Genomic DNA, 20,125 nt, shown 5'->3' with positions numbered 1-20,125 from the left:
CGGATTGGCAAAAACTTCAGAATTTATATTGACCGCCATTCAAACGACAGCTTTGTTTTCCCCCAAAAGTGACGCATGTGTTACGGCCCGTCCACACAGCGGCGTGCGTTGAAGCTTGCCGGCGGGCGTGTCTGAAACTCGACCAACAACCAATCACATGAATCTCCCGCCCCTGACACACAAGCAGCGGTTTGATTGGCTAGAGCTTGTACTGGCATATGATTCGATTGGCTGACGCTTCTGCCGAGGCTTCAAAAGTTGAACATTGCTCAACTTTTGCAGCGAGCCACGCCAGCAAAGCTCTGCTTCGCTTCCCACAATGCAGTTCGGCGAAAAGTGACGTCACCCCATTTAAAGTGAATGGTGAAGCTTTCAACGCACGCCGCTGTGTGGACGGGCCGTTACTCTCAGGTATAGTGACATCCCATAATGATCTCGTCTCACTTGTGTTTCTGGATGTCCTTCACTCCATTTTTCTGATTGCCCAGCCGCTCTGAAGGATTGTCTCTGAGATAAAAAAAAAAAAAAAAGTTCAAACCAGTCGTCAGTTTTACTTTAATTTTCAATGAAGGGTAATTGATCACCTGCAGAGGCGTTTGATGAGGTTGGCGGCGCTTTTGGCGATTTTTTTGGGAAACTCGATCATGTCGATACCTCGCAGGATGATGTTGTACGTCTTCATGGGATCAGATTCTGAAAATGGAGGACTGAGGACAGAGGGGAAATGTTGATATTGCAAACAGTTGATATAAGTGTCTTTAACGGAGTGGTACTGAAGTGTCGTATTTCTGTGTTGGACCCTGAATGCAGCATCTCCCGGGTTCCCTCCACAAAAAGGCAACAGGATTTCTCCATTGGATTTTAAATGTGATGCAACAGGAAGCTGAGGATTAGGTTTCTATTTCAAAATAAAAGCCTCAGAGTGTAACTGTATCCTTTAGGCCCAATCCCAAACCACGCCCTACACCTATTTGGGCTATCAAGCCCTCAAACAGCGAGTCTGCATCGGTGCTGACTTGAGACCGGTCTCTACCTGACCGGAGTCACGCTGTGTGTGTCCGTCAGGAAACACGCTGTTTACAAACAGTTCCAGCAAACATCCACTGATAAATTACGATGTTAACAACCTCATGATAACCTCATATGTTTTTAACTTAGGATCGTACCTGTGTTTAGTCTAGAAAAAGGTAAATGTGTGCATTTTATTATAAAGTTGTGTATATTTACAGACTGTTGCAAAAACTAAGAAGCTTATAAACATCAGGTTTAAAACTAAAAGAGCTTTACAAAAAAGTAACACAATGAAAGATGTTTGGAGTTTTATTTGAGTTCTTAATTTACATTTTTTGTCTAAGAGATGCTGATTTGAAACCGTTGTTACATACAGTTACGGCATTTCCTGTTTCTGCCGGAGAGAGGGGAGTTTGTCCCAAAGCTTGCCGCTGTATTTACTCCCTCCAGCTGACAGGAGGGAGCCTCGTTGAGCTGCGAGTGTGGCTACAGACGGAGTTCACTCCGTCACGGAGGGGTAGGGTCGAGGGAGTGGTTTGGGATTGGGCCTTAAGCAAGATCAGGAAGAGACATGTATTCCAAAATAAAATAAGTAATTGTTACGTAACATAAAGCTCAGGATTAGGCTTGTTTTTCAAAATAAAAGCCTCATAGTGTAACTGTATCCTTAAAGGAAGCATGTATTTCAAAATAAAAGGCCTAGCAAGTCATTGTAACGTAACAGAAAGCTCAGGATTAGGTTTGTATTTCAAAAGACCCAGAGTGGGAATGTGGTGCCCCGAGGCTGTTTGGGTTAGCAGCTCTGTAGAAAACCATCAAAATGTGCAGCCCAACCTTTGATAGCCTACAGCAAACTATAATTGGGAATAAATGTGACTGACGGTGTGAAACTGAAATATTTCCAGCCTACCTGCCACTGAGCAGCTCAAAGACCAGTATTCCCAGAGACCAGCAGTCTGCAGAGCTGTCGTGGCCCTTATTCAGGATGATCTCAGGGGCCACGTACTCTGGAGTCCCACAAAACGTCCACGTCTTCTTACCCAGACCCACTTTCTTAGCAAAGCCAAAGTCCACCTGAAACGCAGAATGTTGACATTGAGAAGAATTGAGAATTTTAGCATTGTTGGGATTTTTCACCGTATGGTACTTCCATTACTCGCCAAATAAACTAGTACTCAAGTACTGACACTTTAACGTTGACAAACTAACCATTTAAATTACCAATATGAGATGAGTTTGTTCAGATAAGGCTATTTTTGGGGGACTTTTTTCTCAAAAAGAAACATACTGAAGATATGACAATTCTTTAAAAAATCTGTTATGATTTTTTGAAAAAATCTCAAAATTATAAATCTTTCTCAAAATCTCAAAATTCTGATTTCTGAATTTTCAGAAAATCTCAAAATTCTGACTTTTCTCAAAATGTTGAAAAATGTATCATGAAATATCAAGATTCTGACTTTTCTTAAAATTCTGACTTTTTCTCAAAATCTCAAGATTCTGCCTTATTTAGAAAATCTATAAATTCTGACTTTTTTTGAAAATCTATACATTTGGACTTTTTCTGAAAATCAAAAAATGTACAGATTTGACTGTCACGTGTCCTCCTGCAGTCACTAACAGAGGATGCTGTAAAACTAGAGAAGGTGAATGAGACGTGTGCAGACCAGCTTGGCGTATCCCCGCTGGTCCAGGATGATGTTCTCAGGCTTCAGGTCTCTGTAGATGATTCCTCTGCAGTGCAGGAAGGCCAGAGCCTCGACCACGCAGCCGGTGTAGAACCGAGTCACGCCGTCATCAAAAGATCCTCTGAAACACATTCAGAGCTGACGCTGAGGAAATCATGGACGTGAACACGCACAAAGTGTAAATCACTCACCTGTCTCTGAGCAGCGTCCACAGCTCTCCTCCCAGACACGCCTCCAGCAGCATGTACAGATATTTGGAGTCTCTGAAAGTCCGGTACAACCTGCAAGAAGAGGGTTTACAGTTTAATTTTAAGGAATAGTTCCATGTGAAAGTCTGAAAAGGAAAAATTCTGTTGTTTGTCCTACTGCTAACATTCCCAGTGTTAAGTGGGCATTGACAGCACTTGCAATATTGTTCCTTTCTGGGGCTTTTAATTTGAAAAACAGGACTGGCCCGGAGCGTCCTGAAAGCAGTTACTCAATGGGGCTTTTAATTTGAAAAACATGCACATTCCTGAGCTTCCTGTAGGTATAAAGTACATCTATTGGGCTTTTGTTTTGAAAAATATGCCTATTCCTGAGCTTCCTATAAGGTTACAGTAACTTAATGGTGCTTTTATTTTGAAAAAACATATATTTCGCGTTTTGTCTGTAAAAGGTTCTTCTATAGGACATATTTTATGTCACTTTGAAATCAGCAGGGACCAAAAGAAACTAGATATTATGCATCCGTCTATTTGATATCCCTTACAGACAATCCAGGAGAAAGTCACCTCTTGCCACGAAAGTGCTTCTTTAATTACAGCTGAATAAATCCTCAGCAGCACTAGAAAAAGGGAAGTAGTTTGACCTGATGATGAAGGGACTGTGAGCCTCCACCATGATGCGGCGCTCAGACAGGATGTGGCCCTGCTGGCTGGTGTCCATGATGTGACGCTTCTTCAACACTTTCAGGGCAAAAGATCTGCTGGTATCGCTCTTTAGTTGCACCTAAATATAGAAGAATGAGACCAGAAAGGTTAAAAAAGTGGTGCAGCACGGTCACATGACTTCACGTCACCACCGCTAAGCTAAAGGTGGCTAATGTTGGGCTATAAAGGACCTACAGCACGGTGTCATGACTTCACCTCACCACGCTAAGCTAAAGGAGGCTAATGTTGGGCTATAAAGGAACTACAGCACGGTCACATGACTTCACGTTTTCACCGCTAAGCTAAAGGTGGCTAATGTTGGGCTATAAAGGAACTACAGCACGGTCACATGACTTCACCTCACCACCGCTAAGCTAAAGGTGGCTAATGTTGGGCTATAAAGGAACTACAGCACGGTCACATGACTTCACGTCACCACCGCTAAGCTAAAGGCGGCTAATGTTGGGCTATAAAGGAACTACAGCACGGTCACATGACTTCACCTCACCACCGCTAAGCTAAAGGTGGCTAATGTTGGGCTATAAAGGAACTACAGCACGGTCACATGACTTCACGTCACCACCGCTAAGCTAAAGGCGGCTAATGTTGGGCTATAAAGGAACTACAGCACGGTCACATGACTTCACATCACCACCGCTAAGCTAAAGGTGGCTAATGTTGGGCTATAAAGGAACTACAGCACGGTCACATGACTTCACGTCACCACCGCTAAGCTAAAGGTGGCTAATGTTGGGCTATAAAGGAACTACAGCACAGTCACATGACTTCACGTCACCACCGCTAAGCTAAAGGTGGCTAATGTTGGGCTATAAAGGAACTACAGCACGGTCACATGACTTCACGTCACCACCGCTAAGCTAAAGGAGGCTAATGTTGGGCTATAAAGGAACTACAGCACGGTCACATGACTTCACGTCACCACCGCTAAGCTAAAGGTGGCTAATGTTGGGCTATAAAGGAACTACAGCACGGTCACATGACTTCACGTCACCACCGCTAAGCTAAAGGAGGCTAATGTTGGGCTATAAAGGAACTACAGCACGGTCACATGACTTCACGTCACCACCGCTAAGCTAAAGGTGGCTAATATTGGGCTATAAAGGAACTACAGTGCGGTCACATGACTTCACGTCACCACCGCTAAGCTAAAGGAGGCTAATGTTGGGCTATAAAGGAACTACAGCACGGTCACATGACTTCACGTCACCACCGCTAAGCTAAAGGTGGCTAATGTTGGGTTATAAGGAACTACAGCACGGTCACATGACTTCACCTTTATATTTGATATATTATATTTGATATATCATGCTTTCCTCACCAGCTCCACTCGACTGAAGCCTCCCATCCCCAGAGTGCAGATGGTGTTGAAACTACTCAGAGAAACACTGGAGAAGAAATCAGCTTCTGCCTGCAAACTACAGAGACCAGAGGAGGAAACAGGAATACATTACATGAGAAGCAACTCTCTTTCAAGGTGAGATGCTGTTAGTGAAGTCTCAATCGAAATGTAGCTCAAATTTCACCAAATGACCAGAAAATCATCAAAAGAAAAAGGGAATTAATGTCCGTTTCCATCCAATAATGTTATATAAAAACAGCTGAGCTAATTCTCCAGCTCGTGTCTATTAATTCCAAGTAGTTTGAATTAAAAAAGTACAATATTAAGCATGCTTATTGTTCATGTCCTCTCCTGCAGCTCTTATATAAACCTTATAATACTGAGCTCAGGAAGAGGCCTGTTTTTCAAAATAAAAGCCCCAGAAAGCAACAACACAGCTTTTCCATGAGTACTGACTTGGCTTTGACCTCGTCGCTGTCGAGCTGCTTGTTGTTGACGTCCTCCAGTCCTCCGATCAGCTGTTTGAAAGACCTTTAGGGACGCAGAGAATCTTTTTAAAGTGTTTATTTACTGGATTAAAATGATGTTCACGCTGAACAGAGAGCCTCACTCACTCTCTGTCGATCACCAGACATGTGACGTCTCCCACTGCCGTCACACTGGCTGTACGAACATCCTCCCTAAATGCAGAAAGGAAAGGAAATGCAGGATTCATTTCTGTGTCAGAGTACTGATTTACTACTTTAAAGAGTCCTCTCCTGCTGATGTCCAGGTGTATATCAGTATGTAGTGTCTCTACTTTAAAGAGTCCTCTCCTGCTGATGTTCAGGTGTATATCAGTATGTAGTGTCTCTACTTTAAAGAGTCCTCTCCTGCTGATGTTCAGGTGTATATCAGTATGTAGTGTCTCTACTTTAAAGAGTCCTCTCCTGCTGATGTTCAGGTGTATATCAGTATGTAGTGTCTCTCCTTTAAAGAGTCCTCTCCTGCTGATGTTCAGGTGTATATCAGTATGTAGTGTCTCTACTTTAAAGAGTCCTCTCCTGCTGATGTTCAGGTGTATATCAGTATGTAGTGTCTCTACTTTAAAGAGTCCTCTCCTGCTGATGTTCAGGTGTATATCAGTATGTAGTGTCTCTACTTTAAAGAGTCCTCTCCTGCTGATGTTCAGGTGTTTATCAGTATGTAGTGTCTCTACTTTAAAGAGTCCTCTCCTGCTGATGTTCAGGTGTATATCAGTATGTAGTGTCTCTACTTTAAAGAGTCCTCTCCTGCTGATGTTCAGGTGTATATCAGTATGTAGTGTCTCTACTTTAAAGAGTCCTCTCCTGCTGATGTTCAGGTGTATATCAGTATGTAGTGTCTCTACTTTAAAGAGTCCTCTCCTGCTGATGTTCAGGTGTATATCAGTATGTAGTGTCTCTACTTTAAAGAGTCCTCTCCTGCTGATGTTCAGGTGTTTATCAGTATGTAGTGTCTCTACTTTAAAGAGTCCTCTCCTGCTGATGTTCAGGTGTATATCAGTATGTAGTGTCTCTACTTTAAAGAGTCCTCTCCTGCTGATGTTCAGGTGTTTATCAGTATGTAGTGTCTCTACTTTAAAGAGTCCTCTCCTGCTGATGTTCAGGTGTATATCAGTATGTAGTGTCTCTACTTTAAAGAGTCCTCTCCTGCTGATGTTCAGGTGTATATCAGTATGTAGTGTCTCTACTTTAAAGAGTCCTCTCCTGCTGATGTTCAGGTGTATATCAGTATGTAGTGTCTCTACTTTAAAGAGTCCTCTCCTGCTGATGTTCAGGTGTATATCAGTATGTAGTGTCTCTACTTTAAAGAGTCCTCTCCTGCTGATGTTCAGGTGTATATCAGTATGTAGTGTCTCTACTTTAAAGAGTCCTCTCCTGCTGATGTTCAGGTGTATATCAGTATGTAGTGTCTCTACTTTAAAGAGTCCTCTCCTGCTGATGTTCAGGTGTATATCAGTATGTAGTGTCTCTACTTTAAAGAGTCCTCTCCTGCTGATGTTCAGGTGTATATCAGTATGTAGTGTCTCTACTTTAAAGAGTCCTCTCCTGCTGATGTTCAGGTGTATATCAGTATGTAGTGTCTCTACTTTAAAGAGTCCTCTCCTGCTGATGTTCAGGTGTATATCAGTATGTAGTGTCTCTACTTTAAAGAGTCCTCTCCTGCTGATGTTCAGGTGTATATCAGTATGTAGTGTCTCTACTTTAAAGAGTCCTCTCTCACCCTTTCAGAGCTTGCTCTCCAAACCAGTCTCCTTTGTTCAGGGTCTTCATCACCTGCTCGTCTCCAGGTGAGTTTTGCTGCGTCATCTTCACCTGTTCACACAGACACACATATTAAATAACAATTTGAAAAATGTGTTTGAAAAAATGTACTCATGTATAATCGCTTTTAGTTAAATAAAAAGGCCTCATATATTCTTTATGTGAAGGAAAAAATAAACGTATACATCCCATATTTAATCAAATGAAAGATCCACCCGTAATGCTTCCCTTCTCCTCCTCCTCCTCCTCACCTGTCCCTCGCTGATGATGAAGAACGTGTCTCCGGTGGCTCCCTGACGGATAATGTAATCACAGTCGCTGTAATGAGTCTGAGAGAGGACACACGTACGTCAGACATGTGAACACGTCAGATGGAATAACAGATACCGTATTCCTGCAAAGCTTTTTATAGAAGAGTTATTCACCTCTTCTAAAACATCGGCCAGTTTGCTGAGGATGTCCTCGGGAAGAGACTGCAAGGAGGGAACGCTGTAGAGAGTTAGGAAATGTGAGAAGAGAGGGTAGAAGTACACACATCCTGTACTCAAGTAGAAGTACACACATCCTTTCCTCAAGTAGAAGTACAGATACTCGTGTTTAAAAATACTCTGGTGAAAGTAGAAGTACTGACTAAACTTCTTTACTCAAGTCAAAGTAAAGAGGCTTTGAAATGTACTTCAGTAAAAAGTACCCATAACTAGCAGCTGTTTTAAAGAGTACCTGACCTCCCTTTATATTAATAGAACAATAATGTCATTGTTAGCTAATGAATGTTTCCATGCTGAACAACGGCAACATGACAACGTTTCCATTGGTCCCTCTTCTTTAGAGAAGACCAGGAAATGATGGATACACGGATCGTGTTCAAATCAATAGGCACGCAATGACTCTAAATAATAATGATCACGCCACCAAACACACATTCAAACTAAAGGAACCAGCCTGTTTGGGAAATGTGAGAAGTAGAGAGTACAGGTATTTGGGTTCAACATGTAAGAAGTAGAAAGTACAGGTATTTGTGTTCAACATGTAAGAAGTAGAAAGTACAGGTATTTGGGTTCAACATGTAAGAAGTAGAAAGTACAGGTATTTGAGTTCAACATGTAAGAAGTAGAAAGTACAGGTATTTGGGTTCAACATGTAAGAAGTAGAAAGTACAGGTATTTGTGTTCAACATGTAAGAAGTAGAAAGTACAGGTATTTGTGTTCAACATGTAAGAAGTAGAAAGTACAGGTATTTGTGTTCAACATGTAAGAAGTAGAAAGTACAGGTATTTGTGTTCAACATGTAAGAAGTAGAAAGTACAGGTATTTGGGTTCAACATGTAAGAAGTAGAAAGTACAGGTATTTGAGTTCAACATGTAAGAAGTAGAAAGTACAGGTATTTGTGTTCAACATGTAAGAAGTAGAAAGTACAGGTATTTGTGTTCAACATGTAAGAAGTAGAAAGTACAGGTATTTGTGTTCAACATGTAAGAAGTAGAAAGTACAGGTATTTGGGTTCAAAATGTAAGAAGTAGAAAGTACAGGTATTTGGGTTCAACATGTAAGAAGTAGAAAGTACAGGTATTTGTGTTCAACATGTAAGAAGTAGAAAGTACAGGTATTTGTGTACAACATGTAAGAAGTAGAAAGTACAGGTATTTGTGTTCAACATGTAAGAAGTAGAAAGTACAGGTATTTGTGTTCAACATGTAAGAAGTAGAAAGTACAGGTATTTGGGTTCAACATGTAAGAAGTAGAAAGTACAGGTATTTGGGTTCAACATGTAAGAAGTAGAAAGTACAGGTATTTGTGTTCAACATGTAAGAAGTAGAAAGTACAGGTATTTGTGTTCAACATGTAAAAAGTAGAAAGTACAGGTATTTGTGTTCAACATGTAAGAAGTCAAAGTAAAAAGTAATCAGAGAAATAAGTAGTGGAGTAAAGTACTGATACCAGAAACATGTACTTAAGTACAGGAACAAAGTATTTGTACTCCAATACTTCCCACCTCTGCATGTGAGTCATGGTAATGTGGAGATTATTACAACTGTGAAGTGTGTGTGTGTGTGTGTGTGTGTGTGTGTGTGTGTGTGTGTGTGTGTGTGTGTGTGTGTGTGTGTGTGTGTGTGTGTGTGTGTGTGTGTGTGTGTGTGTGTGTGTGTGTGTCAAATGCTGCCTCTCAAATGTGAAGCTGCACTTTCTCTGTTTCATATCATATTAAAGAACACGTCTTTGGGTTTTGGACTGACGACAACACATTTGAAGACCTTGGACTTTGAGGAATCAAAAGGACATTTAATAGTTTTTAAATCTGACAAAAAATATTCTGCTTTGGTACGTCTTTGTTTGCTGAGGATGTCCTCGGGAAGAGAGTTTGTAAATGTGAGTCATTTTAATGTGGAGAGGATTACAACTGTGAAGTGTGTGAAGTGTGTGTGTGTGTGTGTGTGTGTGTGTACCTGCGCAGGTAGTCTGTGTATTGCGAGTGTTTGATGAGGCTGGTTCTCATCATGATGGTCTGGAAACACTGCCTGTCGATCGCCCAGAGCTTGATGTCAGTCAGAGCTGTACACACACACACACACACACACACACACACACACACACACACACACACACACACACACACACACACACACACACACACACACACACACACACACACACACACACACACACACACACACACACACACACACACACACACACACACACACACACACACACACACACACACACACACACACACACACACACACACACACACACACACACACACACACACACACACACACACACACAGTAAATCAATCTGTTATATAAATGTATTGATTACCATCTTCACTCACTTCATTCTCTATTAATATACCTCTCCTATGAGACCAGGGTTGTTCTGTGGGAGCCAATGGGAGCTGAGCTCTCATAAGGAGGGTCTGAGCTCCAATGAAAGCAGTGAAATCAAACATCTGTGGGGGTCGCTAATACATGACCAACAACCATTATTTTAATCACAAATAATGCATGTGTCAATGTAACAAGGTAATGAGGTAAATAGGCTAAAAGAAAAACAAAATTAATTATTGCGCAATCTATGTCCTTCATGCATCATGTTTATATTTACATGCTAAGCTGTTAGCCCTCTCTGAACCCTTCGTCATCCTCCTCTTCCTCACCCTCCTCTCTGCAGAAAGTGGAGAGCTCTTCATATCTCTCAGATATTATTCTACAACAAACCCATCACTGTTGCACAGGACCACCAGTCCATCTGCATGGAGTCAGGGCAATGCCATTCATTCATATGGATTCATGTATAAGTATATATATCTATATGTATTGTTTCATAATGTCTTCTGGAGGCGAGCTTCATCTGCCGCCAGGAGGAGAGGTTTCTCAATTAAATTCATTTATGCAGAAAAACACAATATTAAAGAGTCCCTGTTCTGCTTTTGGGAGTGTCCCCTCTCCTGTAGTGTGGCCTATAGTGCATGTGAATGGTCTGCAAAGGCTTAAATCTCCCACAAATCTCCCCCTAATTGGCTCCTATTGGCACTTGCACTCCAACATATCGCACGTGATAAAGACAGAGAGATCCAAATACCCTTTCCCACCATCCCAAATGTCTGCAGCTCTCTACAACAGATGTATCTCTACGTGAGTTTCTGAACCGTCTCTCTCCCTCAGTGAGTTCCTTTGTGGCGTAAGACAAACTACTGTTAATGTAAGTTAATTTAAGTTTATGGTCATTACCTTATATCAAAAATAATGTACAGATATCGTGAAATAATGGTCTCACAGTTTGGATATCGTAATAACTGTTTAAGCTTTACCTATTTAGCCGTTATCTCCACATTATTAATGATTATTAGGCACAAATCTTCCGTAAAGGCACCAATAGTTAACCCTGCAATATCATAACAAGATCAATATTGAGGTAAATTTCATTCGCAATATTGTATATTTTGACTTTGTCCATCTCGTCCAACCCTAGATGAAGAGTGTTTACTTCATGCTGATTTAAGTGTCATCATTTCAGTCAAGATTGCCGATTAGAAACTGATGTGATTATAACAAAAATGAAACATCAGGAAGCTGAGGTTGTTAAAAGTCGAAGATCAGATGTTAAAGAGCATTTCTGCAAAAACTACAAAAATGTATTTCATCCAACAAAAAATATGGTTTAAGTTTACTTACTTTACTTGAATACATTATACTGACGGTGCCATTTCTATAGTTTGTGGTATTCAAAGTATTCATGTAAGTCAATGTGAGGTACTGTGAGGTCATGTAAGTCAATGTGAGGTAATGTGAGGTCATGTAAGTCAATGTGAGGTAATGTGAGGTCATGTAAGTCAATGTGAGGTACTGTGAGGTCATGTAAGTCAATGTGAGGTACTGTGAGGTCATGTAAGTCAATGTGAGGTACTGTGAGGTCATGTAAGTCAATGTGAGGTAATGTGAGGTCATGTAAGCGAAGGAGAAAAAGAGAGCGTTCATTTGAAAGCAGGCATCAGCGAGCAGCAGCAGGAGATTCTCATTTTGAGCGTTAAAGTTGTATTATTGTTTTTCATATCAGTCTCAGAGCTCTGATCAGTGTTCTAGCTTAGCTTAGCATAAAGACTGGGAGCCAAAGCTAAATAAATACACCTACCAGACAATACCAATGTGCAATCAATTAGCTTAGCTTAGCATAAAGACTGGAAACGGATGGGAACAGCTAGCCACACACAAATCCAACTGCAATGATAGTTTCTATTTTCTTTACTGAGTCTTTAAGGAGTCGTGGAAAACCCATTTAAATGCTGAACAGCGACCTTGAATTTCTGAAATCAATGAGAGAAACATATTTCATGTGTCTTTCTTTTGGAGTTTTCTAACCAGTGGAGAGATTTAAACTGTGATCGCGGTCGACCTTCATCCGTTTCCATTTGTTAGCGGGTAAATAAATGTCTTTGCACCGTGAAAGCATTTCTTAAAAGCTGAATGTATTTCATCTCCTGCAGCATTGATGGACGTGCCGAACTTCTGTCGGGGTCATCGGACAATTTCAACATTTCTGAAAGATAACTGGCTTTTTGTCGGGAAGAGCTTGGTGTAAAATGTGTGTGTGTGTGTGTGTGTGTGTGTGTGTGTGTGTGTGTGTGTGTGGGGTGTAGTGGAGTACAAATACGTCGTTACTGTACTCAAGTACATGTTTCTGGTATCAGTACTTTACTCCACTACTTATTTTTCTGACGACTTTTTACTTCTCACATGTTGAACACAAATACCTGTACTTTCTACTTCTTACATGTTGAACACAAATACCTGTACTTTCTACTTCTTACATGTTGAACCCAAATACCTGTACTTTCTACTTCTTACATGTTGAACCCAAATACCTGTACTTTCTACTTCTTACATGTTGAACCCAAATACCTGTACTTTCTACTTCTTACATGTTGAACCCAAATACCTGTACTTTCTACTTCTTACATGTTGAACCCAAATACCTGTACTTTCTACTTCTCACATTTTCCAAACAGGCTGGTTCCTTTAGTTTGAATGTGTGTTTGGTGGCGTGATCATTATTATTTAGAGTCATTGCGTGCCTATTGATTTGAACACGATCCGTGTATCCATCATTTCCTGGTCTTCTCTAAAGAAGAGGGACCAATGAAAACGTTGTCATGTTGCCGTTGTTCAGCATGGAAACATTCATTAGCTAACAATGACATTATTGTTCTATTCATATAAAGGGAGGTCAGGTACTCTTTAAAACAGCTGCTAGTTATGGGTACTTTTTACTGAAGTACATTTCAAAGCCCTCTTTACTTTGACTTGAGTAAAGAAGTTTAGTCAGTACTTCTACTTTCACCAGAGTATCTTTAAACACGAGTATCTGTACTTCTACTTGAGTAAAGGATGTGTGTACTTTTGCCATCTATGTGTGTGTGTGTGTGTGTGTGTGTGTGTGTGTGTGTGTGTGTGTGTGTGTGTGTGTGTGTGTGTTACCTGTTACAGTAGCAGTGCGGGTGCAGTTGTACAGGATGGCCAACTCTCCGAAGACTTTCCCCTCTCCAATCGAACACAGAGTCTTTCCTTGTTTCGTCACCTCCACGGTTCCCTCTGTGAACACACACCAACACACACTGAGTCTAACACACACCAACACACACTGAGTCTAACACACACAAACACACACTGAGTCTAACACACACCAACACACACTGAGTCGAACACACACCAACACACACTGAGTCTAACACACACCAACACACACTGAGTCTAACACACACCAACAAACATTGAGTCTAACACACACCAACACACACTGAGTCTAACACACACCAACACACACTGAGTCTAACACACACCAACACACACTGAGTCTAACACACACCAACACACACTGAGTCTAACACACACCAACACACACTTAGTCTAACACACACCAACACACACTGAGTCTAACACACACCAACACACACTGAGTCTAACACACACCAACACACACTGAGTCTAACACACACCAACACACACTGAGTCTAACACACACCAACACACACTGAGTCTAACACACACCAACACACACTGAGTCTAACACACACCAACACACACTGAGTCGAACACACACCAACACACACTGAGTCTAACACACACCAACACACACTGAGTCGAACACACACCAACACACACTGAGTCGAACACACACCAACACACACTGAGTCTAACACACACCAACACACACTGAGTCTAACACACACCAGCGTGTGACCAGCCAGTTTATCACTTTACACACAAACCAGACAATGGCGTCACTATGATATCGACTCAAGACGTTTGAATCTGTCCACAACTGGCATTTTGACTAAAAGGACTCCTCATTAAAGTGTTGATTAGCACATTTATCTTTACTGCAATTAACACTTATAATTCCATCTGAAATATACTCCTCACCCTCCAGGACGTAAACCGTGGAGCCGTCGTCTCCCTCCTGGATCACACAGCAGCCTTTAGTCAGGCTGGTGGGATGCATGCAGTCCATGATGGTGAGGATCTGCAAGAGACAAAACATCAAACAATAATAGAGGGATGTAGTATTTCTGTGTGTGACCCTGAAGGCAGCATCTCCCTGGTTACAACACTTTATGATTTCTGAAGTGAAAAGCTTCAAAGAGTATACACCGCTAAGCTAAAGGTGGCTAATGTTGGGCTATGAAGGAACTACAGCACGGTCACATGACTTCACGTCACCACCGCTAAGCTAAAGGTGGCTAATGTTGGGCTATGAAGGAACTACAGCACGGTCACATGACTTCACGTCACCACCGCTAAGCTAAAGGTGGCTAATGTTGGGCTATGAAGGAACTACAGCACGGTCACATGACTTCACGTCACCACTGCTAAGCTAAAGGTGGCTAATGTTGGGCTATAAAGGAACTACAGCACGGTCACATGACTTCACGTCACCACCGCTAAGCTAAAGGAGGCTAATGTTGGGCTATAAAGGAACTACAGCAGGGTCACATGACTTCACGTCACCACCGCTAAGCTAAAGGTGGCTAATGTTGGGCTATAAAGGAACTACAGCACGGTCACATGACTTCACGTCACCACCGCTAAGCTAAAGGTGGCTAATGTTGGCCTATAAAGGAACTACAGCACGGTCACATGACTTCACGTCACCACCGCTAAGCTAAAGATGGCTAATGTTGAGCTATAAAGGAACTACAGCACGGTCACATGACTTCACGTCACCACCGCTAAGCTAAAGGTGGCTAATGTTGGGCTATAAAGGAACTACAGCACGGTCACATGACTTCACGTCACCTCCGCTAAGCTAAAGGTGGCTAATGTTGGGCTATAAAGGAACTACAGCACAGTCACATGACTTCACGTCACCACCGCTAAGCTAAAGGTGGCTAATGTTGGGCTATAAAGGAACTACAGCACGGTCACATGACTTCACGTCACCACCGCTAAGCTAAAGGCGGCTAATGTTGGGCTATAAAGGAACTACAGCACGGTCACATGACTTCACGTCACCACCGCTAAGCTAAAGGCGGCTAATGTTGGGCTTTCAAGGAACTGCAGCACGGTACCTGTCCGTGTTCCAGATGTTTCATGAAGTCGTTGTCCATCAGAGCTCTCTGGATCAGATCACTGGACCTGTAGAGACACACAAAGGTCAGTGTGTGTGTGTGTGTGTGTGTGTGTGTGTGTGTGTGTGTGTGTGTGTGTGTGTGTACTCTTTGCTCTTGGAGTAGCTCTTCAGGGTAACATCAGTCAGCTGTGAGGGGTCCAGCACTGTCGGCTCTGCAGAGATCGCTTGTCTCTTTGTGCGCTGAGGCTCATCAGCTGCTGGAGGCTGAACACCTGAAAACACACACACACACACACACACACACACACACACACACACACACACACACACACACACACACACACACACACACGACAATTTTCAGGTGTTTTCTTGTCCTTTTATTCTTTCTGTAAGCGTTGATGTTATGAATGTTGAATGTTCCCTTTTTGTCTTTTTCTGGCAATTTCTGTGTGTTTTTGTGGATGTTTTTTGTGTCCTTGTTGTCATTTTGTAAACAAATCTTTTTCTGTATGTCTTAATATTGATTGCGTGAATCTAAATAGTCATTTCATGTCTTCTTTTTACTGTATTTGAGTGTCTTTGTGGTCATTTTGTGTCTTTTCAAAGTCTTTTCATGTCTTTATACTAATATAAGTGTCTCTTTTCACTCATTGAGTCTCTAAATTCTCAATTGCCTGTTATTCTTATATTCAGTGCTCTCTCTTCTTGCTCCTGAGTTCATGGCTTCAACTTTTTTTACATGTTTGTATCTCCATCTATAAAGCAAAGAGCTGAGATGAAATGACTCTCAGGTCCAGGTTATAAAACAGACAAAATAAAACAGAGAGAGTGTGTGGGTGCGTCATGAATTTATAATAACACACTCTTGGTGGATTTTTATAGGCGGTATTTTTAGGCATGTAACTAAATCATTTAACATCCCACCAAAAATGTATTGTGCAAGTAGTACTCAGAATATGTGTGTCTCTTTGTAGTAACTGTTAGTGTCTTTGTATTGTTCGTCTATTATGTATCACAGGATATCATCTTGTCCTGTTTTTATCCCTCTCTCTGCCTCAGGTAAACTCACCTGTATCCTCGGCCCCGCGCCCCCCCCCGCTCTGCTGGCCCCCCCGCTGCCGGTCCAGCTCCTCCTGCAGGAGGCGGATCAGATCGTCTTTGGTGTCCAGCTCCAGCTCCAGATCATCGATCAGAGCGTCTCTCTGTCTCAGCTCCTCGATCTTCAGCTGAAGAGCCAGCTGCAGGTCCCTCAGAGTGCCTTTACACGGCGCCATGTACAAGTACACACAGATACTGCAGTACTACAGGAAAATACACAAAGAGTTACAGCTGCAGGTCCCTCAGAGTGCCTTTACACGGCGCCATGTACAAGTACACACAGATACTGCAGTACTACAGGAAAATACACAAAGAGTTACAGCTGCAGGTCCCTCAGAGTGCCTTTACACTGCGCCATGTACAAGTACACACAGATACTGCAGTACTACAAGTACACAGAGACTGCACTACTAAAAGTACACAGAGACTGCAGTACTACAAGTACACAGATATACTGCAGTACAAGTACACAGATATACTGCAGTACTACAAGTACACAGATATACTGCAGTACTACAAGTACACAGATATACTGCAGTACAAGTACACATATATACTGCAGTACTGAACAGACTGGTAAGGAAGGCCAGCTCTGTCCTGGGGAGTCCTCTGGACACTGTGGAGGAGGTGGGAGACAGGAGAGTGGCCAAGCTGTCCTCCCTGCTGGACAATGTGCCCCCCCCCCCCTCCCCTCCAGGACACCCTGTCCTCACTGTGCAGCTCCTTCAGCGACAGGCTGCTGCACCCCCGCTGTCTCACGGAGAGATACCGCAGGTCCTTCCTTCCTGCAGCGGTCAGACTAACCAGCACAGCCCCTAGTAGACCCCCCCCCTCCCTACACACACCACAACACAGACTATATCACCCCTTGCTGCTAAATACCAATCAACTATGTGCAATATGTGCTATATGTGCAATATATATATATGCCGTTAATAACTGTGTAATATATACCTGGCTGCTAAATCCTAAGAACTGTTACAGGATGTGTATTTTGGAAAGTATTTTTCTTTTTCTTTTACTTTTATTTTTTATATTATATTTGTATTATATCATAACTTAGTACTTTTTTCTTAACATAGGTAACATGAAGCTGTCTGTGGCTCTTTGCTGCTGTAACGATGCAAATGTCCCCTCTGTGGGACTAATACAGGTATTCTGATTCTGATACAAGTACACAGAGACTGCAGTACTACAAGTACACAGAGACTGCACTACTACAAGTACACAGAGACTGCAGTACTACAAGTACACAGAGACTGCACTACTACAAGTACACAGAGACTGCAGTACTACAAGTACACAGAGACTGCACTACTACAAGTACACAGAGACTGCAGTACTACAAGTACAGAGATATACTGCACTACTGCAAGTACACAGAGACTGCAGTACTACAAGTACACAGAGACTGCACTACTACAAGTACACAGGGACTGCAGTACTACAAGTACACAGAGACTGCATTACTACAAGTACACAGAGACTGCACTACTACAAGTACACAGAGACTGCAGTACTACAAGTACAGAGATATACTGCACTACTGCAAGTACACAGAGACTGCAGTACTACAAGTACACAGAGACTGCACTACTACAAGTACACAGGGACTGCAGTACTACAAGTACACAGAGACTGCAGTACTACAAGTACACAGAGACTGCAGTACTACAAGTACACAGAGACTGCACTACTACAAGTACACAGAGACTGCACTACTACAAGTACACAGAGACTGCAGTACTACAAGTACACAGAGACTGCACTACTACAAGTACACAGGGACTGCAGTACTACAAGTACACAGAGACTGCAGTACTACAAGTACACAGAGACTGCAGTACTACAAGTACACAGAGACTGCACTACTACAAGTACACAGAGACTGCACTACTACAAGTACACAGAGACTGCACTACTACAAGTACACAGAGACTGCACTACTACAAGTACACAGAGACTGCACTACTACAAGTACACAGAGACTGCACTACTACAAGTAAACAGAGACTGCAGTACTACAAGTACAGAGATATACTGCACTACTGCAAGTACACAGAGACTGCAGTACTACAAGTACACAGAGACTGCACTACTACAAGTACAGAGATATACTGCACTACTGCAAGTACACAGAGACTGCAGTACTACAAGTACACAGAGACTGCACTACTACAAGTACACAGGGACTGCAGTACTACAAGTACACAGAGACTGCAGTACTACAAGTACACAGAGACTGCAGTACTACAAGTACACAGAGACTGCACTACTACAAGTACACAGAGACTGCAGTACTACAAGTACACAGGGACTGCAGTACTACAAGTACACAGAGACTGCAGTACTAAAAGTACACAGGGACTGCAGTACTACAAGTACACAGAGACTGCACTACTACAAGTACACAGGGACTGCAGTACTACAAGTACACAGAGACTGCACTACTACAAGTACACAGGGACTGCAGTACTACAAGTACACAGAGACTGCAGTACTACAAGTACACAGAGACTGCAGTACTACAAGTACACAGAGACTGCAGTACTACAAGTACACAGAGACTGCACTACTACAAGTACACAGAGACTGCAGTACTACAAGTACACAGAGACTGCACTACTACAAGTACACAGGGACTGCAGTACTACAAGTACACAGAGACTGCAGTACTAAAAGTAAACAGAGACTGCACTACTACAAGTACACAGAGACTGCAGTACTACAAGTACACAGAGACTGCACTACTACAAGTACACAGAGACTGCAGTACTACAAGTACACAGAGACTGCACTACTACAAGTACACAGGGACTGCAGTACTACAAGTACACAGAGACTGCAGTACTAAAAGTAAACAGAGACTGCACTACTACAAGTACACAGGGACAGCACTACTACAAGTACACAGAGACTGCACTACTACAAGTACACAGAGACTGCACTACTACAAGTACACAGAGACTGCACTACTACAAGTACACAGGGACTGCACTACTACAAGTACACAGGGACTGCACTACTACAAGTACACAGAGACTGCACTACTACAAGTACACAGGGACAGCAGTACTACAAGTACACAGAGACTGCACTACTACAAGTACACAGGGACTGCAGTACTACAAGTACACAGGGACTGCAGTACTACAAGTACACAGAGACTGCACTACTACAAGTACACAGGGACTGCACTACTACTAGTACACAGGATAAGAGGAAAATAATAAGTAATAAAGTGTTATAAAAGAATACATGTAACATTAAAGTGAACTTCTGGTATGAAGTGAGTTAAACAACTAAAGCTCAGAGTGATATTTGATCCTGAATATGAAATCTTTATCTGCAGCTTCACGGCATGAAATGATCGTTACTCACTTTTCTTTGAGAGTCCGGATCTCTGCGCGAGGAAGGAGCTCCGAGCCGTTTGAATCTGTGTGTTTGAATCTAAAGATATTGACTGTTCGCCTCCTGCATGGTTAAGAAGATACCGGTGAGTCCTCGGGTTGTTTTAAAGCAGGAATGATCCGCAGCAGCAGCAGAAGAGGAAGAGTCGGAGCTCCGCAGCTGATTCTGACAGCACTCCTACAAAAATAAAAGTCGCTCCGCTGATTTTATTTTGAAGTTCTGTTCAAAATTCACAGCTGCAGCTTAAAGTGGACACACATGAAGTTAACTGAAGCAGACGATACATTAC

At 42.3% G+C, this 20,125-nt stretch overlaps 1 protein-coding gene across 1 annotated transcript in view; it reads right to left on the bottom strand.

Moving 5' to 3' along the window:
- LOC117482617 (cGMP-dependent protein kinase 1-like) overlaps nt 1–19,980 on the bottom strand; it is a 21,006-nt gene extending 1,026 nt beyond the window's left edge. Inside the window, exons 1-19 of the mRNA XM_034130769.1 lie at nt 19,807–19,980; nt 16,397–16,628; nt 15,470–15,596; nt 15,323–15,389; nt 14,178–14,277; nt 13,233–13,346; nt 9,701–9,806; nt 7,681–7,744; nt 7,507–7,584; nt 7,215–7,306; nt 5,585–5,650; nt 5,427–5,501; nt 4,950–5,046; nt 3,550–3,689; nt 2,891–2,980; nt 2,679–2,820; nt 1,922–2,085; nt 585–707; nt 445–507 (exon numbers count right to left, since the gene is read on the bottom strand). Coding sequence (XP_033986660.1) covers nt 445–507; nt 585–707; nt 1,922–2,085; nt 2,679–2,820; nt 2,891–2,980; nt 3,550–3,689; nt 4,950–5,046; nt 5,427–5,501; nt 5,585–5,650; nt 7,215–7,306; nt 7,507–7,584; nt 7,681–7,744; nt 9,701–9,806; nt 13,233–13,346; nt 14,178–14,277; nt 15,323–15,389; nt 15,470–15,596; nt 16,397–16,601 — 1,913 coding nt within the window. The 5' untranslated portion in view covers nt 16,602–16,628; nt 19,807–19,980. The remainder of the gene's footprint in view (nt 1–444; nt 508–584; nt 708–1,921; nt 2,086–2,678; nt 2,821–2,890; nt 2,981–3,549; nt 3,690–4,949; nt 5,047–5,426; nt 5,502–5,584; nt 5,651–7,214; nt 7,307–7,506; nt 7,585–7,680; nt 7,745–9,700; nt 9,807–13,232; nt 13,347–14,177; nt 14,278–15,322; nt 15,390–15,469; nt 15,597–16,396; nt 16,629–19,806) is intronic.
- Between the last annotated feature and the right edge of the window lie 145 nt (nt 19,981–20,125).

The sequence above is a fragment of the Trematomus bernacchii genome, unplaced genomic scaffold (genome assembly GCF_902827165.1).
Source record: "Trematomus bernacchii unplaced genomic scaffold, fTreBer1.1, whole genome shotgun sequence".
NCBI lineage: Eukaryota > Metazoa > Chordata > Actinopteri > Perciformes > Nototheniidae > Trematomus > Trematomus bernacchii.
This window is presented reverse-complemented; position numbering and strand designations above follow the sequence as displayed.